Here is a 22,295-nt window from a genome sequence, read left to right as displayed (position 1 = left end):
TTTGGTGGCTACTTCCTTGGGGGGGGGGGGGGGGTCAGACAAGAGCCATGTAATGAGAGCTGCTGCGTGGGGGTTATTAATGGGGACACTGCTGTGTTTGGTCCTAAATGTTACAAACTTGATATGACCTCAAGTTGTTGAGGTAAGCAGTTACTTTTAATCATGTGGTGCAGAGCACAAGTGGTCGGCGGAGAATGGAAGCAATACGTGTGCACCTTTCCTGCAGAAGTGGGGGAAACAATCGGGAATTTGGACTGTCCTTTATGATTATTGATGGTTTCATGATTGCTTTTTATTTTTTGCTGATGATTTTTTTTAACTATTTTTGAGATGTTGTACATGTATGATACATATTGACTGGTATATGGTTGCGCTGCAATTTTTGGGGTATATCTGAGATTCGGGAGGGTGTGGGTTCACTCTTCTAGTGTTACAGCAGCAACCTAAAAGGCACGGGGTAGTTTGTGTATGATGAGGAGGTGACATTTTTAATCCTGTTTTTTTAAACCTGTAAAGCCTGCACCACTGTACCACAGAGGTATTGCATACAATTGCAGGGAAGTTGTGGTACTGCCCCACATAATGTATTGCCAGCCTACCAGATTGAAATTTACTGACACGGCACCCAAAATTTACTGGCCAAGTCAAGTTTTTACTGGCATTTCCAAAAATTACAAAATTACAGTTTTAAGGGAAACTTTAGTATTTAGGCTACAAACAACTAGTACAATATGCAATTAGCAATGTGATCAAGGCAAAAAATATATATATTTTTTATTTTTCATATAGCAGGTAAGTAGCTCAGGGACAGGACTCAGGAGGGCAAGAAATTAGAATGGGCAGGCACACACATGCATAAAATTGACTCTAACAGTGACACCGACAGCAGTGTATAGCAGCACAGATGAGGATGACACCTCACCGACAGGAACACGTCCCCTCCTGAGTCACAATGTCCGTCTCTACACCAGATGCTGTTGATGTGTTTTTTTTTTACACAATCGGCCGGGAGCGTCTGTACTTTATGTGGAAGTGATACAATCGGCTGTGAAGCCGTCTATCACTTCCACCACCATCCCCAGATCTGTAGAAACCCCTCTCAGATTGTTACCTTGTGGTATAAGAACATTATAATAAGCATTCTTTACAAATTTTACATTCCACTGACCAACATTTTCAGAATGTATGTATTTTCCCTTACATTATTGCTTCTTGTTCCAGGTCCACATTGTGCACAAGTTTCATCTCCAAAAGGTAAGTTTGATTGCAGGTAAGTGTTCGTTGGGCAGGAGATGCAGCTGCTGGCCTTTTTGTCAATGTAATGCCCAGGGGGACAGGAGACGCATTGGGAATCCTTGTCCTGGGCACATGGCCGACACCATGATGCAACGCCATCCTTGGCATTAGTAACATTTATGGAATATATTTTTGCAATATCTGCAGTATATTTCCGACCCTAAATAAACACAAAAGGTTAGTAGTAATACATTATTACAGAAATTGCATATAACAAATGGTTTTAAAATGGGATGCTCAATTCAAATGTATGTACTGTGATTGCACTATTTCTTTATCGTACATCACAGGACACAGAGCCATATTCATTACATATGGGTTATAGGCAGTGGTGGGATTCAGCCGGTTTGCACGGGTCCATAGAACCGGTTACTAACTTTCTGCAAGTTCGCAGAACCGGCTGAATTCCTCTGCGCGTCCGAGCGCAGTACAATTGAATGTCCCGCGCTCGGACCGCGCAGCCGCAGACGTAGCGGCCAGGAAGCGGAGCAGTGCGCCCCGACCCGCCCATTCTGTGACAATAGCGAATGAGAATTCACTATTGTCACACGGATCCTCCTCTTGGCCAATCAGGGAGCGGGTCCTCCCGCTCCCTGATTGGCCGAAAGGCAAACACCGTGCCATTGGACGAGGAGGAGGCGCCGCGGGAGGACTGAAGACTCGGAGACGCGGGGATCCGGGGACTACAGAGAAGCTGCCAGACCGTCCGTGAGGTAAGTGCTGGGGGAATCGCTGGCACTCTGCAATCATTGGGGGCAATGCTGTGGCTGGCACTCTGCAATCATTAGGGGGCAATGCTGTGGCTGGCACTCTGCAATCATTAGGGGGCAATGCTGTGGCTGGCACTCTGCAATCATTAGGGGGCAATGCTGTGGCTGGCACTCTGCAATCATTAGGGGGCAATGCTGTGGCTGGCACTCTGCAATCATTAGGGGGCAATGCTGTGGCTGGCACTCTGCAATCATTAGGGGGCAATGCTGTGGCTGGCACTCTGCAATCATTAGGGGGCAATGCTGTGGCTGGCACTCTGCAATCATTAGGGGGCAATGCTGTGGCTGGCACTCTGCAATCATTAGGGGGCAATGCTGTGGCTGGCACTCTGCAATCATTAGGGGGCAATGCTGTGGCTGGCACTCTGCAATCATTAGGGGGCAATGCTGTGGCTGGCACTCTGCAATCATTAGGGGGCAATGCTGTGGCTGGCACTCTGCAATCATTAGGGGGCAATGCTGTGGCTGGCACTCTGCAATCATTAGGGGGCAATGCTGTGGCTGGCACTCTGCAATCATTAGGGGGCAATGCTGTGGCTGGCACTCTGCAATCATTAGGGGGCAATGCTGTGGCTGGCACTCTGCAATCATTAGGGGGCAATGCTGTGGCTGGCACTCTGCAATCATTAGGGGGCAATGCTGTGGCTGGCACTCTGCAATCATTGGGGGCAATGCTGTGGCTGGCACTCTGCAATCATTGGGGGCAATGCTGTGGCTGGCACTCTGCAATCATTGGGGGCAATGCTGTGGCTGGCACTCTGCAATCGTTGGGGGCAATGCTGTGGCTGGCACTCTGCAATCATTGGGGGCAATGCTGTGGCTGGCACTCTGCAATCATTGGGGGCAATGCTGTGGTCACTGTGCATTGAAAGGGGGCACGCTGGTCTCTCTGCATTGAAAGGGGGGCACGCTGGTCACTGTGCATTGAAAGGGGGGCACGCTGGTCACTGTGCATTGAAAGGGGGGCACGCTGGTCACTGTGCATTGAAAGGGGGCATGCTGGTCATTCTGCTGGGAAAGTCGGAACTGGTTACAAAAATTTTTGAATCCCACCACTGGTTATAGGCCAACTTTAGGTGAATGGACACTGGCAACCAATCAGACAGGAAGTCCCCCTATATAAACGCCTCCTATACAGTAAGTACCTCAGTTTTGTAGCAAGCAATAAATATCCCATACAAGAGGGGAGGGACCTCTGTGTCCCTGATGTACTCCAAGAAATGGATTTTACAGGCAAGCTGTAGAGAAAGAAATCTACATTTCTTTATCGTACATCATGGGGCCACAGAGCCTTATTCATTAACCCATATGTAATGAATATCGCTCTGTGTCCCGTGATATACTCCAAGAAATAGATTTTACAGGCAAGCTATATCCACATATTTCAGGTATTGTGGTCAACAGCTGGATATAAAAAAATGCTACAAAAGCTTCATACTGTGTAGAAAATCTCTTTTTCAATATACCACAACATCATTGAAAATCAATCATATTTTCATTGTATCGGTTGACGTTTTCATATTCCATCCAATTTTTGATCAAAGTAATTCTTATGGATGACAAAAAAATAGCCTATGATGATAATTAGCTGTGAGATCACAGACATTATGGAGATATACACTAGCAAGCTGGTTCCTTTCACTATTGGCAATTATTCTCATTGATCTGCACTTTCTTCCAGAGGTATTAGTATGTATTTTTGTAGGGTGTGACACCAAAGTGACTACTTAGAGCATGGGGATATACATAACTACACCCAGTAATAATAATCTGTTGAATTTGGGAATAACTTGCATTTTCTTTTGTTCTCTGAAACTTTTATAATTGTTGTTACTGCATGTTACTCTTTAACATAAGAGGAGTAAGCCCCCGTTCACATAGGGGCGACGCTACTTCGCACCGCGACCTCGGTGCGGCTGCCACGGACTTCATAACATTGAAGTCTATGGCGGTCGCCTCCTGGTAGCCCCAAAGAAGCTCCGGACCCTTTTTCTAAGTCGGAGCGACTTGTGTCGCTCCTATTAGAACGGGTCCGCAGCTTCCCTATGGGAGGCGACCTACGGCGACCTGTGAGGCGACCAGGTCGCCTCACAGGTCGCCTTAGTGTGAACGGGGGCTAACTTGGATGTGTGCCAAGAATAAAGCTGAATGCCATGAATGAAGTAACTCTTATGCAAATGCACAGGACTTACATAATTCCTGGCTATCCTATGGTAGAATAGGAGCAATGGGGTAATCAGCAGACGTGGGAGAGGGGATGGCGGCTGCCATCATAGTACTGAAGACTGAGAGACTTGAGACAGCTCACTTAAAAGTGAAATTGTGGGGGGGGGGGGGTGTTACAAAGCTTTAGTAAACACTGCTCTGGTCCTTCTCTTTTACTTTTATATGCGTTATTGCATAGTAAGGCAGCTCATCACTATAATCTGCCGGCTGCAATATGTATAAGCCGAATGTCAGAAACACAGTAGCAACCAGGGAACCTATGCATTGCAACGTATACTGTGTTTTTGGGTGCCTACCATTGCATAAGTAAGGCTAACTAAATGTATAGAAAAAGGTAAACAAATTTGTCGACAGATTTACAATCCCCTGTATTTTAATGTGGTAGCAATGCAGTGCAGCATAATATACAAAATAAGACATACAGATGACTATTTATTACTTACCCCATCTGAATCATCACTTGTCCTTTGGAATGCCCATGTAAAAGTGGTATTAGCATTTTTCTCCACACGATATGAATAGGACTGTTTTTCTGTAGAACCCGTCCAGCTTTCTACCAATGAGCTCATTTCTGAATTTACAGCCTGAAAACAATCACACAAAAAGTTATATAAAGACAACTAAAAAGGTAAATACAAAAATAACATAGTAATTCACCAAGTTGAATGCGCATGTAATCATACCTGAATTATTTCAGATGGTATTGAGGTTTTGAACACCAGCTGAGGAAGAGCCTGGAGGAAGTTCCCCCAACTTAATATGGGCTGCTATATTTAATGTCTATTAGGACTGCCTGGCCCTTAAAACCATGTTGGTTTGCCTGCAGGGCCATGGGCTACACAACTCACATGGAACAGCAGTAATGTTCGGAGGGTGCGGTCCAAATGACTCAGATAGCTACCTCTAAAGAGCAACAGTCTGAAAGTAAACAGCTTTTGCTGTACTCTCACTGCAAATGCATAATGCTCTGTGAATTCGGTCTCATCTGTGTAATAAAAGTTCAATTGTGAAACAATTTTTACAATTTGGAAAAAAAGCAGACCAAAGATTCTATACAGATAATAAAGAAGGAGAGAATATATCCTTAGTTTGTGATTAAATACACCAGTACTTACCATCATGAAAAAGAGCTGGCATTTGACAATACATTTGATATCAAACACAAATGAAATATGGGCCACTTCATTATTACTGTCATCTGTTACACTTCTAGGAGAGCTGTACAAAAAGGGAAAGCAATTAGACATTTAGTCAATTAACTAATAGGCTGCTATGTTTACAGGTTACGAGGATTATTACCTGAAGCTAGGTATGTTCAATCTAAGTACCATGTAATCATTATCTGAAGATGCAGCAGAAGTGTAAATATATTCTCCAGCAACTTCCCACCCTGAAAAACAGGTAAATGGAAATAGAAACAACCTTTTAAAGTTTTTTTTAGCAAAATATTTGTAGGTGCTCTTACTTTGTGATTAGTTCATAATAAATTTAGAATAGCCCTCCATGATTAAATGGTTGCACAATACGTAAAGGTGGTCATATGTATAAAAAGTCCCATTAGTACATTCGATGACAAGAAGAATGTCGTTAAAAATTGTTTGCTTTTAAACAGTTTTTAAGCCCTTACATATACCCAGTGATGGGACTGGCCTCAGGTGACACACAGAGATGAAACCAATCCTTCTACATTCGTTCTACCTGTTTAACTGCAGCCCTGTCTCCTCTACAGCCGTTCAAAGACCAGAATTTATACAGCTTATCTGAGCTTTGAGAAAGCAGTGGCAGGAGGCTAAATTTACACCCTGCAGTGCTTAGCGAGAGCTGATTGGAGGTAAGGTACACACGCCCCTTCTCACAAAGTGCACAGTAACAGAGATGAGGATATAAATCTTTGGCTATGTGCTGGAGCTCCCTCCCCTGTCACCTTTTTACCTCCTGGTGTCAGGAAAACTTGTCAGAAATTACTCAAGCTGATAGAGGAAAGAGGCAGAAAACAGAAAGGACACTTAGTGCTCTGGATTGAGACAAGTACTCACTATAGAAGGATACGCTTTGTTCATATTTCATGTTTGATGTTTACAACCAGTTTATAACAAAATCGATTTTGGAGTGAATGGACTTTCCTAAGTGAAAACCACATTCACTGTTCGAACTTTGAGAAAAGTTTTCCATTCTGCTCCTTCGGATTTCCTGGTCTCTATAGTTAAAAATTAAAGAGGAAGTAAACCCTCAAAAAAAAAAAAAAAAAAAAAAAGAGAAAAAAAACCTGTAAAGACAAAGGCATAATGAGCTAGTATGCATCGCATACTAGCTCATTATGAAATACTTCCCTTAAAACGAAGCCCTCGCAGTGCCGCCCGCTCAGCGACAGGACGGCCGACATGTCCGGCCGTCCTGCTTCCTTGTTCGCGTCCTCCGGCCATCTGATTGGGAGCCGCCGTTCACGGCATAACACTCTGAAGGGACGGCACGAGTGGCCGTTCCTTCAGAGCACATGCGCCGATGACGTCATCGGCTGCATGCACTGTAAATATCTCCTACACTGTGCATGTTTAGGAGATATTTATAGCACCTATAGGTAAGCCTTAATATAGTCTTACCTATAGGCAAAAGACTTTATAGTGGGTTTACAACCACTTTAATGTCAAATTGACCCAACTCACAATAAAAAAAATTTGAGCAACACTTCAAATTCGACTGTGTATAGCCAGCTTTAGAATAAATAGCCTTGAAGTACAAGTAATGTCAAGTCTTGATGACCATGTACTATAAAACATGACCATTTTGACCAAACGTGGGTGCAGATGCATCTCCCCTGAACACATGAAATTGGGAACAGAAGCAGCCACGTTTGGTCAAAATGGTCTTGTTATATAGTACACCTATGCATCTCCTGCAGGCAAAACACAGCCCTCACAGAGGTGTATGCTTAAGTATGCCTGTGTGAACAAGACCCTAAAAGGGATGTAGAACATTTTTTAGTGAGCAAATATTTTGAGTAATTTTTGCAGTGTTTATCTCAATGGTTCTAAAGCTTCTTCTGTCATGCTTTACTTTAAGATACCATATATACTCGAGTATAAGCATTTTTTGTCCTGAAAAGGTCCCCCTCGGCTCATGCTCGAGTCATAAAATAAAAAAAAAAAATGTCCGCGGCCGGCCCGTCAAGCACACTGCGCATACGCTGCCGCTGCTCGGTGATTTTTTTTTAAATCTAAAGCGTCTCAGGAACAGGTAAGTGAGACTCCTCCAAAGCCGCACTGCCTACCATTATGCGGGGCTGCGGGCATACTACAGGAGATGCAGTGCTGCAGGTATGGTACCCCTGTACCATACCCGCAGTACTACATCTCCTGTAGTATGCCCACATTCTCTTGTACTATGCCCGCGGCCCTGCATTCTCCTGTACCATGCCCGCAGCCCTGCATTCTCCTGTACCATGTCCGCAGCCCGCATTCTCCTGTACCATGTCCGCAGCCCTGCATTCTCCTGTACCATGTCCGCAGCCCTGCATTCTCCTGTACCATGTCCGCAGCACTGCATTCTCCTGTACCATGTCCGCAGCCCTGCATTCTCCTGTACCATGCCCGCAGCCATGCATTCTCCTGTACCATGTCTGCAGCACCTGCACCATGCCCGCAGCCCCTGTTTGGGGTCTCGTGGTGGTCCAGTTGGGTCCAGTAGCTGCTGCATTTTCCCCCTCGAGTCAATAATTTTTCCTAATTTTTTTGTGGTAAAATTAGGGGCCTCGGCTTATTTTCGGGTTGGCTTATACACGAGTATATACGGTGGTTAAATATTTACCCCATTACCCAAAAAGATATGCCTACCAGTGTGTTGTAACAGTGGTTTACACATTCTCCCCATGAGCATCACCTTGATGCACTGGCACCTGGATTCAAGTGGTTTTTACTCTGATTATGTAAAACGCTTTCAATTAAATTGCAATGAAACAGAAAAGACTATGGTCTCTCATTAAGCCTCGTACACACAAGGAGAAAAATCGGACGAAAAATTCTGCTTTCGATGTGATCGTACGGTTATCTGATCATTAGTACACACAGCATAGTAGTACACAGCTGTCCTATGAAATTTCCCGAAGGGACAAAAACAAAATTTTTTCTCATAGGATACTAGATAGTACAATTTTCGTTTAATCAGTACAGTTTTCATCCAAAAATTCAATACAAATACATCACATCACTTCCAAATTTTTTTTCTGTCGTACGAGAATTTTAGTACTTTAGTAACCTACTCGCATTCGATATGGGAGACTGGCATGAAAAAAAAAAAAAAAAAAAAGCAACAACACGGACAATCATTCGTTTGATAATCTTATTGTGTGTACTGTACAATTTCAGCCACATAGGGAATGGATTGTGTTCAGCCAACTCACAGACATGCACTCTGAGAAGGAGCTGTAAAATAGGGCCTGTGTTTGTAATGGACAAATATAGATGCCCCCATGCACATGTAGAAATTACAAGTTATAACTACAAACAAGCTTTTTAAAACACTTACACGTTGAAAACACTATGTAGATCTATCTAACCTCTTTAAAGTCTATACCTCAAAAACACAAAAAAGGCTATACACTATATTTGTATATCTACTGTATGTATGTAGCAAATTCCATGAAAAAAAAAAAAAAAACACACACAAAACACCAAACCTTTCTGGCAGTTGCCTGGTACTTACCTGACACCTTCTCATACTCAAAGGTAAGCCCACTCATGACCAAACTTTGCATGTTGTCAGGTAGTGTATTCCACCATTTGTACTCATATCCAAGCACAGCTTCTGTACCAGCTGGGCAGGGATTGCAAGCTATGAGAAAGAAACACAAAAGTAGGGGGTAAGACGAATAGAATAGCCAACATTCAAGCTGCAGTAAAATTGCAACTTTATCGCTATTTATTCATCTACAAAATACATATCATACATTAATGAAATGTTAAACACATCAATGTTAAAGTTCTTTAGAGAAACCAGCTTATCCAATATAATTAAAAATTATTCCTGTTGTCAAAACTTGTTAATCCTTTAAAAACTAAAAGATTTGTGACAAAACAGGAATCAGAAATTAAAGTGAAACTCCAGACAAATTTATTTATTTTTTTGTATAAGCAAGAAGATTTTCCCCTTGTTTTTTGTTTTTAAGGCACAACAGAAAGTGAGAGGAAAACCACCCAAAAATGAAGGAGAGTCCCACCCCTGACCGTTGCCACTCTTTACTGGTAGAACTTCTCTATGCTCTTGTTCCATGGATGGCTATAAAAAAGGTTTTACATTCTTTGTACTGATAGAAGTCAAAAGAACGGATAAGTAGGAGTGCATGAACGTCTGGAGTACCACTTTAAATATGTAAACCCAGTTACTAAAATATCACAAACAAGCAAGTTAAAATATTTCTTTAAATCTACAGCTTTCATTAAAATAACATATGGTGATCAAGCTATGAAGACATATGGTAAAAATGCTCTATTGTGCTCCAGCATTGTCACATGGGCTTCAGATGGAGACTACAAATGGCCGTTTTAGCATCTGTTCCCCAAAGTCCACTTTTATCACCATCAGGGAACCCACCCTGGGAACTATCATACAGCTATTGCTGTAGTGGATGCATGTAGACAGCAATTGTATACGCTATATTGTTTTTTCTTTATTTGATTTTTTTTTCGTCACAAAAGTGGAGTTACCCTTTAAACGGAAGAGAACAAGGCACCTCTAAGTGCAATATAGACCATTTAATAGAGTATAAAAGGGTTAAAAAAACTTACAAAAAGTTCTTAAAATGAAAGCCAAAAGCAGAAGGTGGAGATGGATGAGCAGCATATCTTTTCAACCGAAGGAGCCAATGCTCACTTGTCCAGTGTCCGAGAGGCTGTTTTGTGTATCGGTGTGCACACAGCGTGGAAGGGCTTCTGGTAACCATGCTGGAATGCACGCGGCCGGTGTCAGATGTGGGTGGGCGGTAACATGTTTCGGAGCATGCGCAGCTCCTTCATCAGATCTCCGCCCGCTGAAGATCTATTGATTTATAGAGACAAGTGGGGCCAAGGATGGCAGGGGCTAAATGATTACTTCATGACTACTCATAGAAAGACAACCAAGGGGAGGAGGAACGGGGCAAGGGATGAGCTTTCATGTCGGCATCGTACCTGTATTCTATCATGATCGTTCGTATATGGACAATTTAAATAAGGAGATGTGAGCTAATGGAAAAAAAAATTCTAAAATTAAAAAGGAATAAAACTGAGGGATTAAAACCAAAATGAAAAAAAAAAAAAAAAAAAAAAAAAAAAAAAGGGGGGGGGGGGTAATCAAAAATAAACAACAAATACATGTGGTCATAATAGATATAAAATTCTCTACAAAAAAAAAAAATAAAAAAAAAAAGGAAAGAATGAGAAAGGAGAGTGAGGGAGATCTACCGTGGTCCAGAGTGACTCTATATTGGTAATAACACCAATAGAGAGTCACTCTGGGACCATAGTAGATCTCCCCTACTCTCTTTCTCTCCTTTTTTCTTTTTTGTTGAGAATTTTAGGTCTATTATGACCACCTTTGTTATTTTTTTAATACCCCCCCTTTTTATTTTTTGTTTTTAATCCCTCAGTTTTTATTCCTTTTTAATTTTAGAATTAATTTCCATTAGCTCACCATCTCCTTATTTAAATTGTCCATATATGAATGATCATGATAGAATACAGATACGATGCCAACATGTATGCTCATCCTTTCCTCCTCCCCTTTGTCGTCTTTCTACGAGCAGGCATGAAGTAATCATTTAGCCCCCTCCCATCCCCGGCCCCACTTGTCTCTATAAATCAATAGATCTTCAGCGGGTGGAGGTCTGATGAAGGAGCTGCGCATGTTCCGAAACATGTTACCGCCCACCCACATCTGACACCAGCCTACCACGATGCACACCGATACACAAAGCAGCCTCCCAGACACTGGGGCTTAAAAGATATGCTGCTGATCCATCTCCACCTTCTGCTTTTGGTTTTCCTTTTAAGAACTTCTTGTAAGTTGTTTTAAACCTTTTATGTTCTTTTAAATGGTCTATATTGCACTTGGAGGCGCCTTGTTCTCTTCCATATTTCTGCAGAGCCGCTTCTCCTCTCAGGTTCGGCCCGAGTGCATGTAGATCTATACAACCCGTTGGATCCAGGGCTCTACCCCACGGAAGCGCCCACATATACACCTTTTTTACCCGAGTTACCCTTAAAGCAGAACTAAACTCCACAGCAAAATACTCACACGCAACTTCCAGCAATGCATTGGTTACACCCCTCTCATTTACCACTGTAATCTTCCATTTCTGGGTGCCGGGGTTTCAGCCTTTTTGGCTGGCCTTTGGAGGAAAATGGATATCCATGCATGCAGACATAAGTCAGTTATTTTGGCACACCTGCAGTGTGTCGGGGATGCACGTTGAGCTTCGCATTCGCAGCTCAGTAAAGGTTTTATAGAAGATTGTAAGCAGACAGGTAAGTGTGTCTTATTGCAGAAGAGACATAGCATAGCCTGTTGATCATTTTTATTTGTAGGCTTGGTTCCATTTAAGTCATCAACTGCCTCATTATTGTGCTTACACCTAGAATTATACTTCGTATCAATAAAATTAATTGAACTCTCACTACAACATTGTGAAATGCAGCTCCTCTACACACCTCTGTGGTGCACCCTATTTCCCTTTAAAATGTCCTTGATCAATACCCTTTAGCAGTAAACATTTCTAACAAAATATTAAATTTATGTATTATGTGGATACAGGTTCTTTTAAATTTTATGTTGAAAGTTTCAAACGCTAAATGCCGTGGACCAACAGCTGTTTATGTTTTCTAGCCGAATACTGCTTAGACCTAATAAAGAATGGATCCCTGACAAATGAACTGACAGTGCAAATAAAAAAAAAAAAAATTCAATATAAACTAAAGTGCAAAGATATCAGCTGGTAATGGTGTTTATACAAATTATCATTAACGTAAACCTGTCAAAGAAATATAGGGGCTTCTATTGCTGATCTCCAGCATTTGCCTTCTACTCCTACTGCCCCGCTTTCTTTAAAACATCAATAGCTGCTGACGTGGCACAAGTATGCAGATCAGCAAATAGCAAAACATTTTTTGCTTGTCTTTATCTGCTTTGTTCCAGTTTAGTGACTTAAAGAACTGAAGCAGGAGAAACAAAACAGCAGCCAGGCAACAAACTGATGTCAGAGATAGCAGTTTCTATGTTTAGGTTATAAAAGCTTTTCTTTAAGTATTCATTTCCATTTGTGCAGTGCATTAATGGGCATCATGGTGCAAGTGGTCTTGCTCGTTGAGGACCTTTTTACACCATCCTGTTGCATTAACATGCATTAATGGCAATGCATGTGCAATGTGTTTGAAATGAAGTGCTGCCATTTCATAATGGAATCATTTCAGCGCAACCTCTGTTGGAAGGTACCTTGTGGCTCCATTCCAAATGGATGGCACCATTCCCCCAATGCATTACACCAGCACATTAGATGTGTTATGTAAAGAGGTGTTGTGAAGGGGCCCGGAAATCAACCAAAACCTTAAAAAAAAAAAAAAAAAAACAAATTTCAGGAGGTGCGAAAAAAAATTGTAACACGATGCATGTGATCTGCTGTAACTCATGTTCACCGCCTTGGTGTGCTGTGATGCCATTTAAAATGAATGGCATGTATAGCGAACATTGCCATGCACTACCACAATGCATAAACGTGCATGGGCCTTTGCCGTGTGTATTCACAGATATTCAACTTCATATCCACTCAGAGAACTTTGTCATTTAACTTTTTTTTTTTATTTGTTACAAATATGCAGGACTTACTGGTCCCATTTGAAAAAGCATTTTTGGGGCAGGGCTCACAAGAACTCGTATTTGACACATAGAATCCTGGATTGCATGGTGGACACTTCTTCTTAACACCGGATACTGGCAGACCTTTCGCTCCTTCCACACTGTTACTGCATATCTTGGGCTCAATCCATTTATACATGAGTTGAGTCTACACACAAAGACAATACTGGTTAACACTTTTCCATTTCTGCAAATTCCATTGTGGCGTAAAGTTCTACAATTTACCTCCCCATTGGCATCACATGGTGTGTGTGTGTAGAAATAATCTTTGTCTGTGCATGGTGGACGAGGAAGACAAGATCCAGATCCAGGAACTGGAGATAAAACATTACATGGGGAGGATTAGTATTATTTTTATTTATTTTTTTCCACCAAAAGGTTCTTTGCTTTTATCATCTGTGAACCATGCTCCTCGAACAAGAAGAGGTGAACCACAAATTAGCTGTTATAACTGAACTCTGGCTCAAATAAAAAAACAAAAACAGACTCTGTTAACACTAGGATGCACCTCCTGCACCCTGGAGTCATTTCACACTTTTTATGCGGTGAGTGTACAAGCTGGGAATGGTCTTGTTACACAGCACCAAGTATTGTAACAGCATGTTGCAAACAAAAAAGCTACATAAATTCTAATTTTCTGCAACAGTCATGTGAAGCAAACTACAACTAAAAGTAACTTTTTTTTTTTTTTTTTTTTTACACAATAGTCACTTAAGCAACTTGGAATGCATTTAAAAATGGCAACACTGGATTATTGAAAAGTAGCTGACCTTTTCAGCTCATCTATAGGCAAACGGATATATATGTACATAAGGGCTGTCTTTCCTGCCAAAGGATTTGTATCTCTGTCGATCCAGTTCTGAGATTTACACAGCCCTGCTACATAGCATAGTCCTGTCGGGCAAAAATGGGACCCGTTTATGCTCTGCTGCATTTTTGGTACTACTTACAGATTTCCTCCCTGTGACTATGCAGTAAATAAGAAGCAGCACAATGATGAACTCCTCTGTCCCTCTATATTCCTACCCACATGCATTTTTTTTAACTGGAGAAAATCGCACATACTGTTGTGCTCATTTTGCCTCCTTCCTCCGAGCTCTTATGTACAGAAATCTGCAAGAGGCTGATTCCAAGTAAAATTCAGGTGCTAAAAAGTCAAAAGAAAAAGAAGATAAGACACACCCTGTAGGTTACCTCTGAAAAAAAGTTATTAGCCAATGGAGGCAAGAGAACAACAAAAACAGCATAAGATCCCAAAGAACACTGTACAGTCCAGTGTTAATTTTGGCAGCAAATTTCAATTTAGTCTTAGTCTTAGGACTAAAATGGCATTTTAGTTTTAGTCCCATTTTAGTCTTCTGCAAGTGTTTTAGTTTTAGTCGTATTTAGTTGACTAAAACTCCAGTACATTTTAGTCGACTAAAACGTCCTACATTTTAGTCGACTATAACTCATTTTAGTCATCTATAATCGAATGGGTGTAGTTCAATTGTAATTTGTAATGCATTATTTAAGCATTTCTCTACAATTTCCAAACTCATTATATACTACTGCTAGTCCTGGAGTGAAAAATCTAATATGTTATTATTTATGCTATTAAGCTTTGAGCATGCACCAGTGTTATTTTGGCAGAAAATTTCAATTTAGTTTTAGTTATAGTCTTTTGACTAAAATGCCATTTTAGTTTTAGTCGTATTTTAGTCTTAAGACTAAAATGCCATTTTAGTTTTCGTCGTATTTTAGTCGACTAAAATTTTTTTTACTTTAGTCGACAAAAATGTTTTAGTCGGTTTTAGTAGACGAAATTAACACTGGTACAGTCCTCCCCTAAAAACAATCCACTCACCTAAACATGCCCCTAACGCCTAAAAATACCCTCCTACAACCACCCACAAGGATACTCCCGCAGGAGCTGGTCTAAAACTCCCCTAATAAGTCCCCTTCTCCCTGCCCAATGACCTGCCACAGACAACACTAGTAAATGAAATATTCAAAAAACCGGTTGATACCCTGAGAGGCCTGCACCTCACCTTAAAACCACAATGGGTAAATGAGGTGCTGAAACTCTACAAGGTAAAGACTAAAAACTTGAATGGAGCAGTAATGTGTGTGCAAACAAGCAATGCGGAGCTCAGTATTCTTCAAAACGGGCATTAGAGATCGTCCTTAGGAGCCAAAGCAGATCCTCTGATCGTAGCATGCAGATACAAATGAGCTGAGTGAAGCTGAACACCTGATGCCGGTATGTGACTGCAAATTCATATAGGCTGTGATTGATCACTCAAAGGTGGTTAATGATGACTAAACAAAGTCTAGATATAATATCAACCATGTAGCAGTTCACCATTGATATGACAGTTTGTGGAAATCACATAAGCACAGACCAAAAGGAGGATATATACAGACTAGCTTCCGGTCCTTAATGTTCAAAGTATATGGTACACAGACTCTCATAGGAGTGTGTGGTCCAGCCTGTAGCACTGGGATAGTACCAGTGATTGAGTAACCCAAACCCCTAACTGCCTACAGCCGATGTGACCATTTACACAAACACCTTGTGTCTATTAGTGCTGCAGTACTCACTATCCTCAGTCTGTTTGAATGGTCTCACTTGATGCTGTATAGTGTCCGATGCTTGTCTCCCATGAGCAGACCATTGCTGTGCCGACCTAGGCATTCAGGGAATCAACACAATAGTGATGGCCGCTCCCATTATATGCTGTAAACTCGGATAGTCCAGATAGGGAAGTATAGCCGGCATAACAAAAAGGTCAAGTCAAGCGGCAGGGCAAAGAGGCCGGGGCTCTTCCCCAGACTGTCCCTGTGTCTACATGTTTTGTTCCGCCCACCGGAACTTCGTCAGGCCATGTGAGGTATGAGTTGTCACCGGACTATATATGCGGGCTAGATCCTGCCCCTCACTGGGGAGATGACCTGTGATTCAAATCTAAAACAACTCACTACTGGTACAAGCATATACATAGAACAACTATGTGGTACTCTGGCAGGTAAAAAAAAAACTATTTAGAAGAAGTCTATAGACAACTGGATGATTTTAGTTGCTATGAGAAATGGAGAAAAAATCCCTTCCCTGATCTTGTAAGGGAAATTAAATTATCGTCACACAGAATTTGACTACCTTCGGTTAGGGGATTATAATATCCCTACATTCTATGTTACACCAAAGATACATAAAAATATGGACAAACCACCAGGAAGACTCATAGTATGAGGAGTGGGGGGGGGGGCATTGGAAAGGATAAGCAAATACATTGATAAGAGGATAAAACCCTTAATAAAGAATTACTCTCTTTTGTATTGGACTCGACAGATATTCTGCGGAAGCTTATAGATCCTAATATACCGGAGAATGGTTTACTCCAAGTGCATATATCCTCCTTTTGGTCTGTGCTTATGTTCAATTTCACTCAGCTCATTTGTATCTGCATGCTACGATCAGAGGATCAGTTTTGGCTCCTAAGGACGATCTCTCATGCTCGTTTTGAGGAATACTGAGCTCCGCAATTCTTGTGTACACACATATTGCTGCTCCATTCGGATTTAGTCTTTACCTTGTAGAGTTTCAGCACCTCATTCACCCATTGTGGTTTTAAAAGTTGAGGTGCAGGCCTCTCAGGGTATCGACAGTTTTTTTTGAATATTCAATTTACTAGTGTTGTCTGCGGCAGGTCATTGGGCAGGGAGGAGGGGGCTTATTAAGGGAGTTTTAGACCAGCTCCTGTGGGAGTATCCTTGTGGGTGGTTGTAGGAGGGTATTTTTAGGATTTAGGGGCATGTTTTAGGTGAGTGGAATGTTTTTAGGGGAGGACTATACAGTGTTCTTTGGAATCTTATGGTGTTTTTGTAGTTCTCTTGCCTCCATTGGCTAATAACTTTTTCCAGAGGTAACCTACAGGGTGTGTCGTATCTTCTCTTTTTCCTTTTAAAGTCTATATAGTGATTACATAACCCCTGGTCTTTAAAAGGGATAGAACCTCTTGGTCTTTTTTGTGGATGTGGCAGAACACCTGGATACAATTTTTGTTTCTTTTTGATGAAAATTCAGGTGCTTACAGCACTTGCATTAAAAACTATGTACTAATGAATTCAGAATTGCATTAATTTGTGTTCTTTATATCTGCCTGTAGTTCAGCTTTAACTGGGTTGAAGTGTTTGTAAAGGTATTTTTTATGGAGTAGGGAAGGATTAAAAGGCACCGTCAAGTTTTTAGAACTGTCACTGCTGGAGAAAATCCTCCTTCTATTTCCTCTGGTGACCATTTTCACTATAAAAGTGAAGGGGAAACCATTTTTATTTTTTTGGTGTCACCAGAGCAAAGGGTAAACGGAAAATCCTCAAATGGAGGACCCTGCTCCTCTGAAAACAGAGGTTGGAATTCCATTCTCTTTAGAAAGATTATGTCTCATTTCTGGTTGCTGCTGCAGGACAGGAAGGTAAAATAAATCTCTGTAGCAGAACACATGAAAAAAAAAAAAAAAGGGGGGGTGTCAACCTTTTTTTTTCTATTTACAACTTAAAAAATGTTTGCATTTCAAAACAGTTTTGCAGTTAGCGTACTTAAATTTGTGTTGACATCGGCCTCCTGTGATCACCTGTAAAGCAGACTGCGATAAATAGAAGCAACACTAGTGACTGAAGGGATGACCTCATAAATAAGCTACTGCCATGGTTGCATTGTCCACACGTCACCAAGGCTCTGTTTACACCTATGGTTGAGCAGCAATTTTAATGTCCCCCAACTGTTCCCCTTTAAGCTGCAAAGACAGAGAACAGAAGTGTACACATGCCACTATCAGTATGCCTTGAATCTCAACATGGCAAATATGATCTCCCCAGTTGCAATCAGTGGGTAGTACAGCCTGCTGAGCATGACCCAGTCAACTGAATGGAGCTGCACTACAAAAGCCCCTTATTGCATATGGTTACAATGTGGTGGTGCAGGTTTTTAGTGTTAAACCAGTCAATGAGTAGGCAACATAAAGCCTCTTCACTGCCTGTCAAATGCCCCCTGAGAAGAGATGCATGACAAAGTGACCTTCAGATGGCTAACACCAGTGTAAACTAGCTTCAAGGGTGGGTTTTGACTAGTGTTTCTGACCAAGTTGTGTTGCTGCTGCAGTGGAGGTCAGGCCCTACAGAGTAAAAATGCAAATCCTTTGGCAAGAAGCCAAATCTCAACTCACCAGAGTACTTATCAGCTTCACATGGTATACAGGAGGAAGCTCCACGTATTGAGTAAGTGTTTCTTTGGCAAATCTGGCAGGATGGTGCTCCATCACTGGGTGCAAATGTTCCAGGCTTGCATGGGAAACATTCTGATGTATATGCAGCACCTGTGAAAAAAGATACACAATATTTTTCCTATACTACCAGAATAAAAAGGAAAAAAAGTAATACAGTGTAAAAATACCTGTGATGAAAATGTTTCTCAACAACACTGGTTTAGGGCTGGTCTCTCCAAAGTAAAAGGCTGTAGTTTTCCAGTACAGTACATTGGTTCCTTGAGTAAGTTTTACCTGCAGATACAATTCATTTTTGTAATTAGTAAGCCCAAAATGCTGTCTAAACTGCACTTGATTCTTTATAGCACAGGTGTCAAAACACAAGGCCCGCGGGCCAAATCCGGCCCTCCAGGCCATTTCATGTGGCCCTCGCACCTCTCCTGCAGCTGCAGGAGAGTTCCAGCCCTCCTTTGGTCCTTCTCTAGACCCTGCACTTTCTGCTTCCCAGCAATGCCCCAGCTTCTTCCCAGCAGCAGCAAGGTAAGGGTAAGGGAGGGTGGGGAACTCTTTGACTTCTGATGGTGGGGGGGGTTCTTGACATCTGATGTAATAGGGGGTGGGTGCCCTGGACATCTAATCTTACAGATTCATCTGGCCCTTTGAGGGCAATCATAATGCTGATGTGGCCCGCAAAGAAATTTAGTTTGACACCCCTGCTTTATAGTAAACCGTATGTGTCTAAGGGGGTCTTATCTAAGTAACTTATGTCTGGATAGCAGCACAAAATTGTTAGATGGAAATTAAGTGGTTATATGAATTAAAATCATATTCCTCATATGGTCTTAACATAGACTGGGATATAAACTGTTTTATAAATACTAGTTAGAACTTAAAATTTTGTTACCGGCCTTATGGATAATCATTTTACATAGTACATAACATGCACATAGCATATGCAATATGTTTAAAACTTTATATATAGATTTTTAGCTTTCTGATCATGTACTTTTTTTTTAGCTCTTTCCAGTATATTTATATTATCAATACTATGGGTATTTTAGTTTACGTTTTTTATTTGTTATATGTAGCCTATTCGGAATGCAAGTTTATCTGATCAATTTCAAATATTCATCAGATGTTAGAGATATATTGTGGACAGGATTTATCTTCCTGGGATTTGATTTTGAGCCACATTACGAAGTGGCTTATACAGAAAGTATTTTTTTTTAAATTTGGTCAATTTTATAGCAGGTCCACATTACAATGGCGGTCGCTTGTATGTCTTTTGACCACAACAAAATGGCGCAGAGACTAGAAGTGATGTCATATTCCTTCGGTATCTATATTGATTGGTCTCGACCATAACAATATGCCACGGATACCAAAAATTACGCCATTTAGTTCTGATTGTTGGCTACATAACTATGGCTGCTGTACACAGATGATAGAGCCTAGTAATGATGCGCAGTTGCACAAAAGGACATTGAGCAGAGCAGTAGTGCTTGAGGTCCTGCTGCCACTTCTTGCTGGGATGGCGGTACCTTAAGTTTACTAAGCGGCACCCTTTATTTGGCTTTTATGGTTGTTTATCTAAAGTAGAAGCAAGCTCTTTTTTTGCAGTTGTACCTAAAGGTAAGCCTATCATAAAGGCGTACCTGTAGGTACAGTGAAGATCTCCTAAACTTGCACAGTTTAGGAGATATTCACACTGCATACAGCCGGTTTTGTCACTGGCGCATGCGCTCTGAAGGGATGGCAAACCCGGCTGAAAACGGGAGCCCTCTCAGTGGTGACAGCGTGCCACTGGAGGGCTTCATTCTAATGCATACTGGCACATTAGGTCATTGTCTTGCAGGGTTTAAAAAAAAAAAAAAAACTACTACTTTAACTTGTTCATGCACTGTGGATCACCATTAAATACAGTACTACACTAGGAGTTATTTCTTTGTATTGGGTGTCACCTTTTGCTGGGGGAGGGAGGAAGAGAGTGAGATGGATCATAACGATCGTATTTTTCCATTCTAACCTTAGACAGCATTGTGTTGTAGTAAGCCTGCAATCTTTCTATAAAGGTGGAGGTTTCTATGCATGGTGAAGGTTCAAATAATATACCAGTATCTCAGAAAAGTGAGTACACCCCTCACATTTTTGTAAATATTTTGATATATCTTTTCATGTGACAACACTGAAGAAATGACACTTTGCTACACTGTATAGTAGTGAGTGTACAGCTTGTATAACAGTGTATATTTGCTGTCCCCTCAAAATAACTCAACACACAGCCATTAATGCCTGGCAACAAAATTGAGTACATCCCCAAGCGAAAATTTCCAAATTGGGTCCCGTTAACCCTCCGTAGTTTCATGTGACTCGTTGGTGTTACAAGGTCTCAGGTGTGAATGGGGAGCAGATGTGTTAAATTTGGTGTTATCGCTCTCATTCTCTCATACTGGTCACTGGAAGTTCAATATGGCACCTCATGTCAAAGAGCTCTCTGAGGATCTAAAAAAAGAATTGTTGCTCCAGGACCCCAAACACAGCTCTGAGACAACCACTGCCTTGCTAAAGAAGCTGAAGGTAAAGGTGAGGGACTGGCCAAGCATGTCTCCAGACCTAAACCCTATTGAGCATCTGTGGGGCATCCTCAAATGGAAGGTGGTGGAGCTAAAGGTCTCTAACATCCACCAGCTCCGTGATGTTGTCATGCAGGAGTGGAAGAAGGCTCCAGTGGTAAGCTGTGAAGCTCTGGTGAACTCCATGCCCAAGAGGGTTAAGGCAGTGCTGGAAAATAATGGTGGCCACACAAAATATTGACACTTTGGGCCCAATTTGGACATTTTACTTTCGGAGTGCACTCACTTTTGTTGCCAGTAGTTTAGACATTAATGGCTGAGTGTTGAGTTATTTTGAGGGGGCAGCAAATTTACACCAATACAAGCTGTACACTCACTACTTTACATTGTAGCAAAGCGTAATTTCTTCAGTGTTGTCACATAAAAAGATATAATAAAATAATTTTAAAACATGTGAGGGGTGTACTCACTTTTGTGTGATACTGTACATCAGCAATAAGTTCACTGGATGCTCAAGGGATATTCACATTTGAATGTGACACATCAGCGAAAGAACTGTTCATTTTCAGATTTATGAACATTTTAACGCTTAACGTTGCAATAGTTTTTGGTACAAAATTTTCAGAGCCAACCACATATGCACAGCTCATTTGCTCTAATAGGATAAACTAAACAAACCCATTGGTTTGATTTGCTCAGCCTCAAGTAAGTGCCAAGGGTAACAACAGATATGAACCCTCAGAGACATATGGTGTGTAAACTTTTAACTAGAACGTTGAATTAGTTTAATGCATTATTATATGGTTTCATTTTTTTTTTGGGTTGTAGTGGAGCCAAGGTTTGATCGGCTGTTGAGTGTCTTATGTGGTTTGTTGCCCTGGTAGAAAGAATGAGGTTGATTTACAACAGACAATTACCGGTAAGATGTTAACTTTGAGGAATTTTACCTTAGCTTAGTTAATGAGGTGAAGCTCTGATAACATCCAACAGCAATACATGTGCAAACAAAAATATACTTTTAAAAATTTTCATTACATGCGATTGGGGTTTTTTTTTTCCCCCCACAGTAATTTCCACCACAAGCTAAGCGAATGGAAAATGTCCTTGCAAAGTAAACAGACCATTTGTCTTCAGTAAATCAACCCCACATTTACCACAATTTTGGCTCTGAAAGACAAAAAATGTACTTAATTCTCCAAAGGGCTTTCTCCGCAATTTCCAAAATGAGAATCTACTACCAAAGGGCCAAGGACTCAAAAAAAATATACCCCGTGCTCAGTATGCATTCCACAATATAGATTTTTCCT

The 22,295-nt window shown here is 41.3% G+C and overlaps 1 protein-coding gene across 1 annotated transcript in view; it reads right to left on the bottom strand.

Moving 5' to 3' along the window:
- The window catches only part of ELAPOR1 (endosome-lysosome associated apoptosis and autophagy regulator 1), a 102,530-nt gene that overhangs the window by 28,327 nt on the left and 51,908 nt on the right, over nt 1-22,295 (bottom strand). The window contains exons 6-14 of the mRNA XM_082245819.1: nt 18,604-18,709; nt 18,377-18,526; nt 13,398-13,486; nt 13,143-13,320; nt 8,991-9,119; nt 5,592-5,682; nt 5,408-5,510; nt 4,736-4,876; nt 1,202-1,456 (exon numbers count right to left, since the gene is read on the bottom strand). Coding sequence (XP_082101945.1) covers nt 1,202-1,456; nt 4,736-4,876; nt 5,408-5,510; nt 5,592-5,682; nt 8,991-9,119; nt 13,143-13,320; nt 13,398-13,486; nt 18,377-18,526; nt 18,604-18,709 — 1,242 coding nt within the window. The remainder of the gene's footprint in view (nt 1-1,201; nt 1,457-4,735; nt 4,877-5,407; nt 5,511-5,591; nt 5,683-8,990; nt 9,120-13,142; nt 13,321-13,397; nt 13,487-18,376; nt 18,527-18,603; nt 18,710-22,295) is intronic.

Source organism: Pelophylax lessonae, assembly GCF_965119305.1.
Source record: "Pelophylax lessonae genome assembly, chromosome: 2".
In the NCBI taxonomy this organism is placed as follows: Eukaryota; Metazoa; Chordata; class Amphibia; order Anura; family Ranidae; genus Pelophylax; species Pelophylax lessonae.
This window is presented reverse-complemented; position numbering and strand designations above follow the sequence as displayed.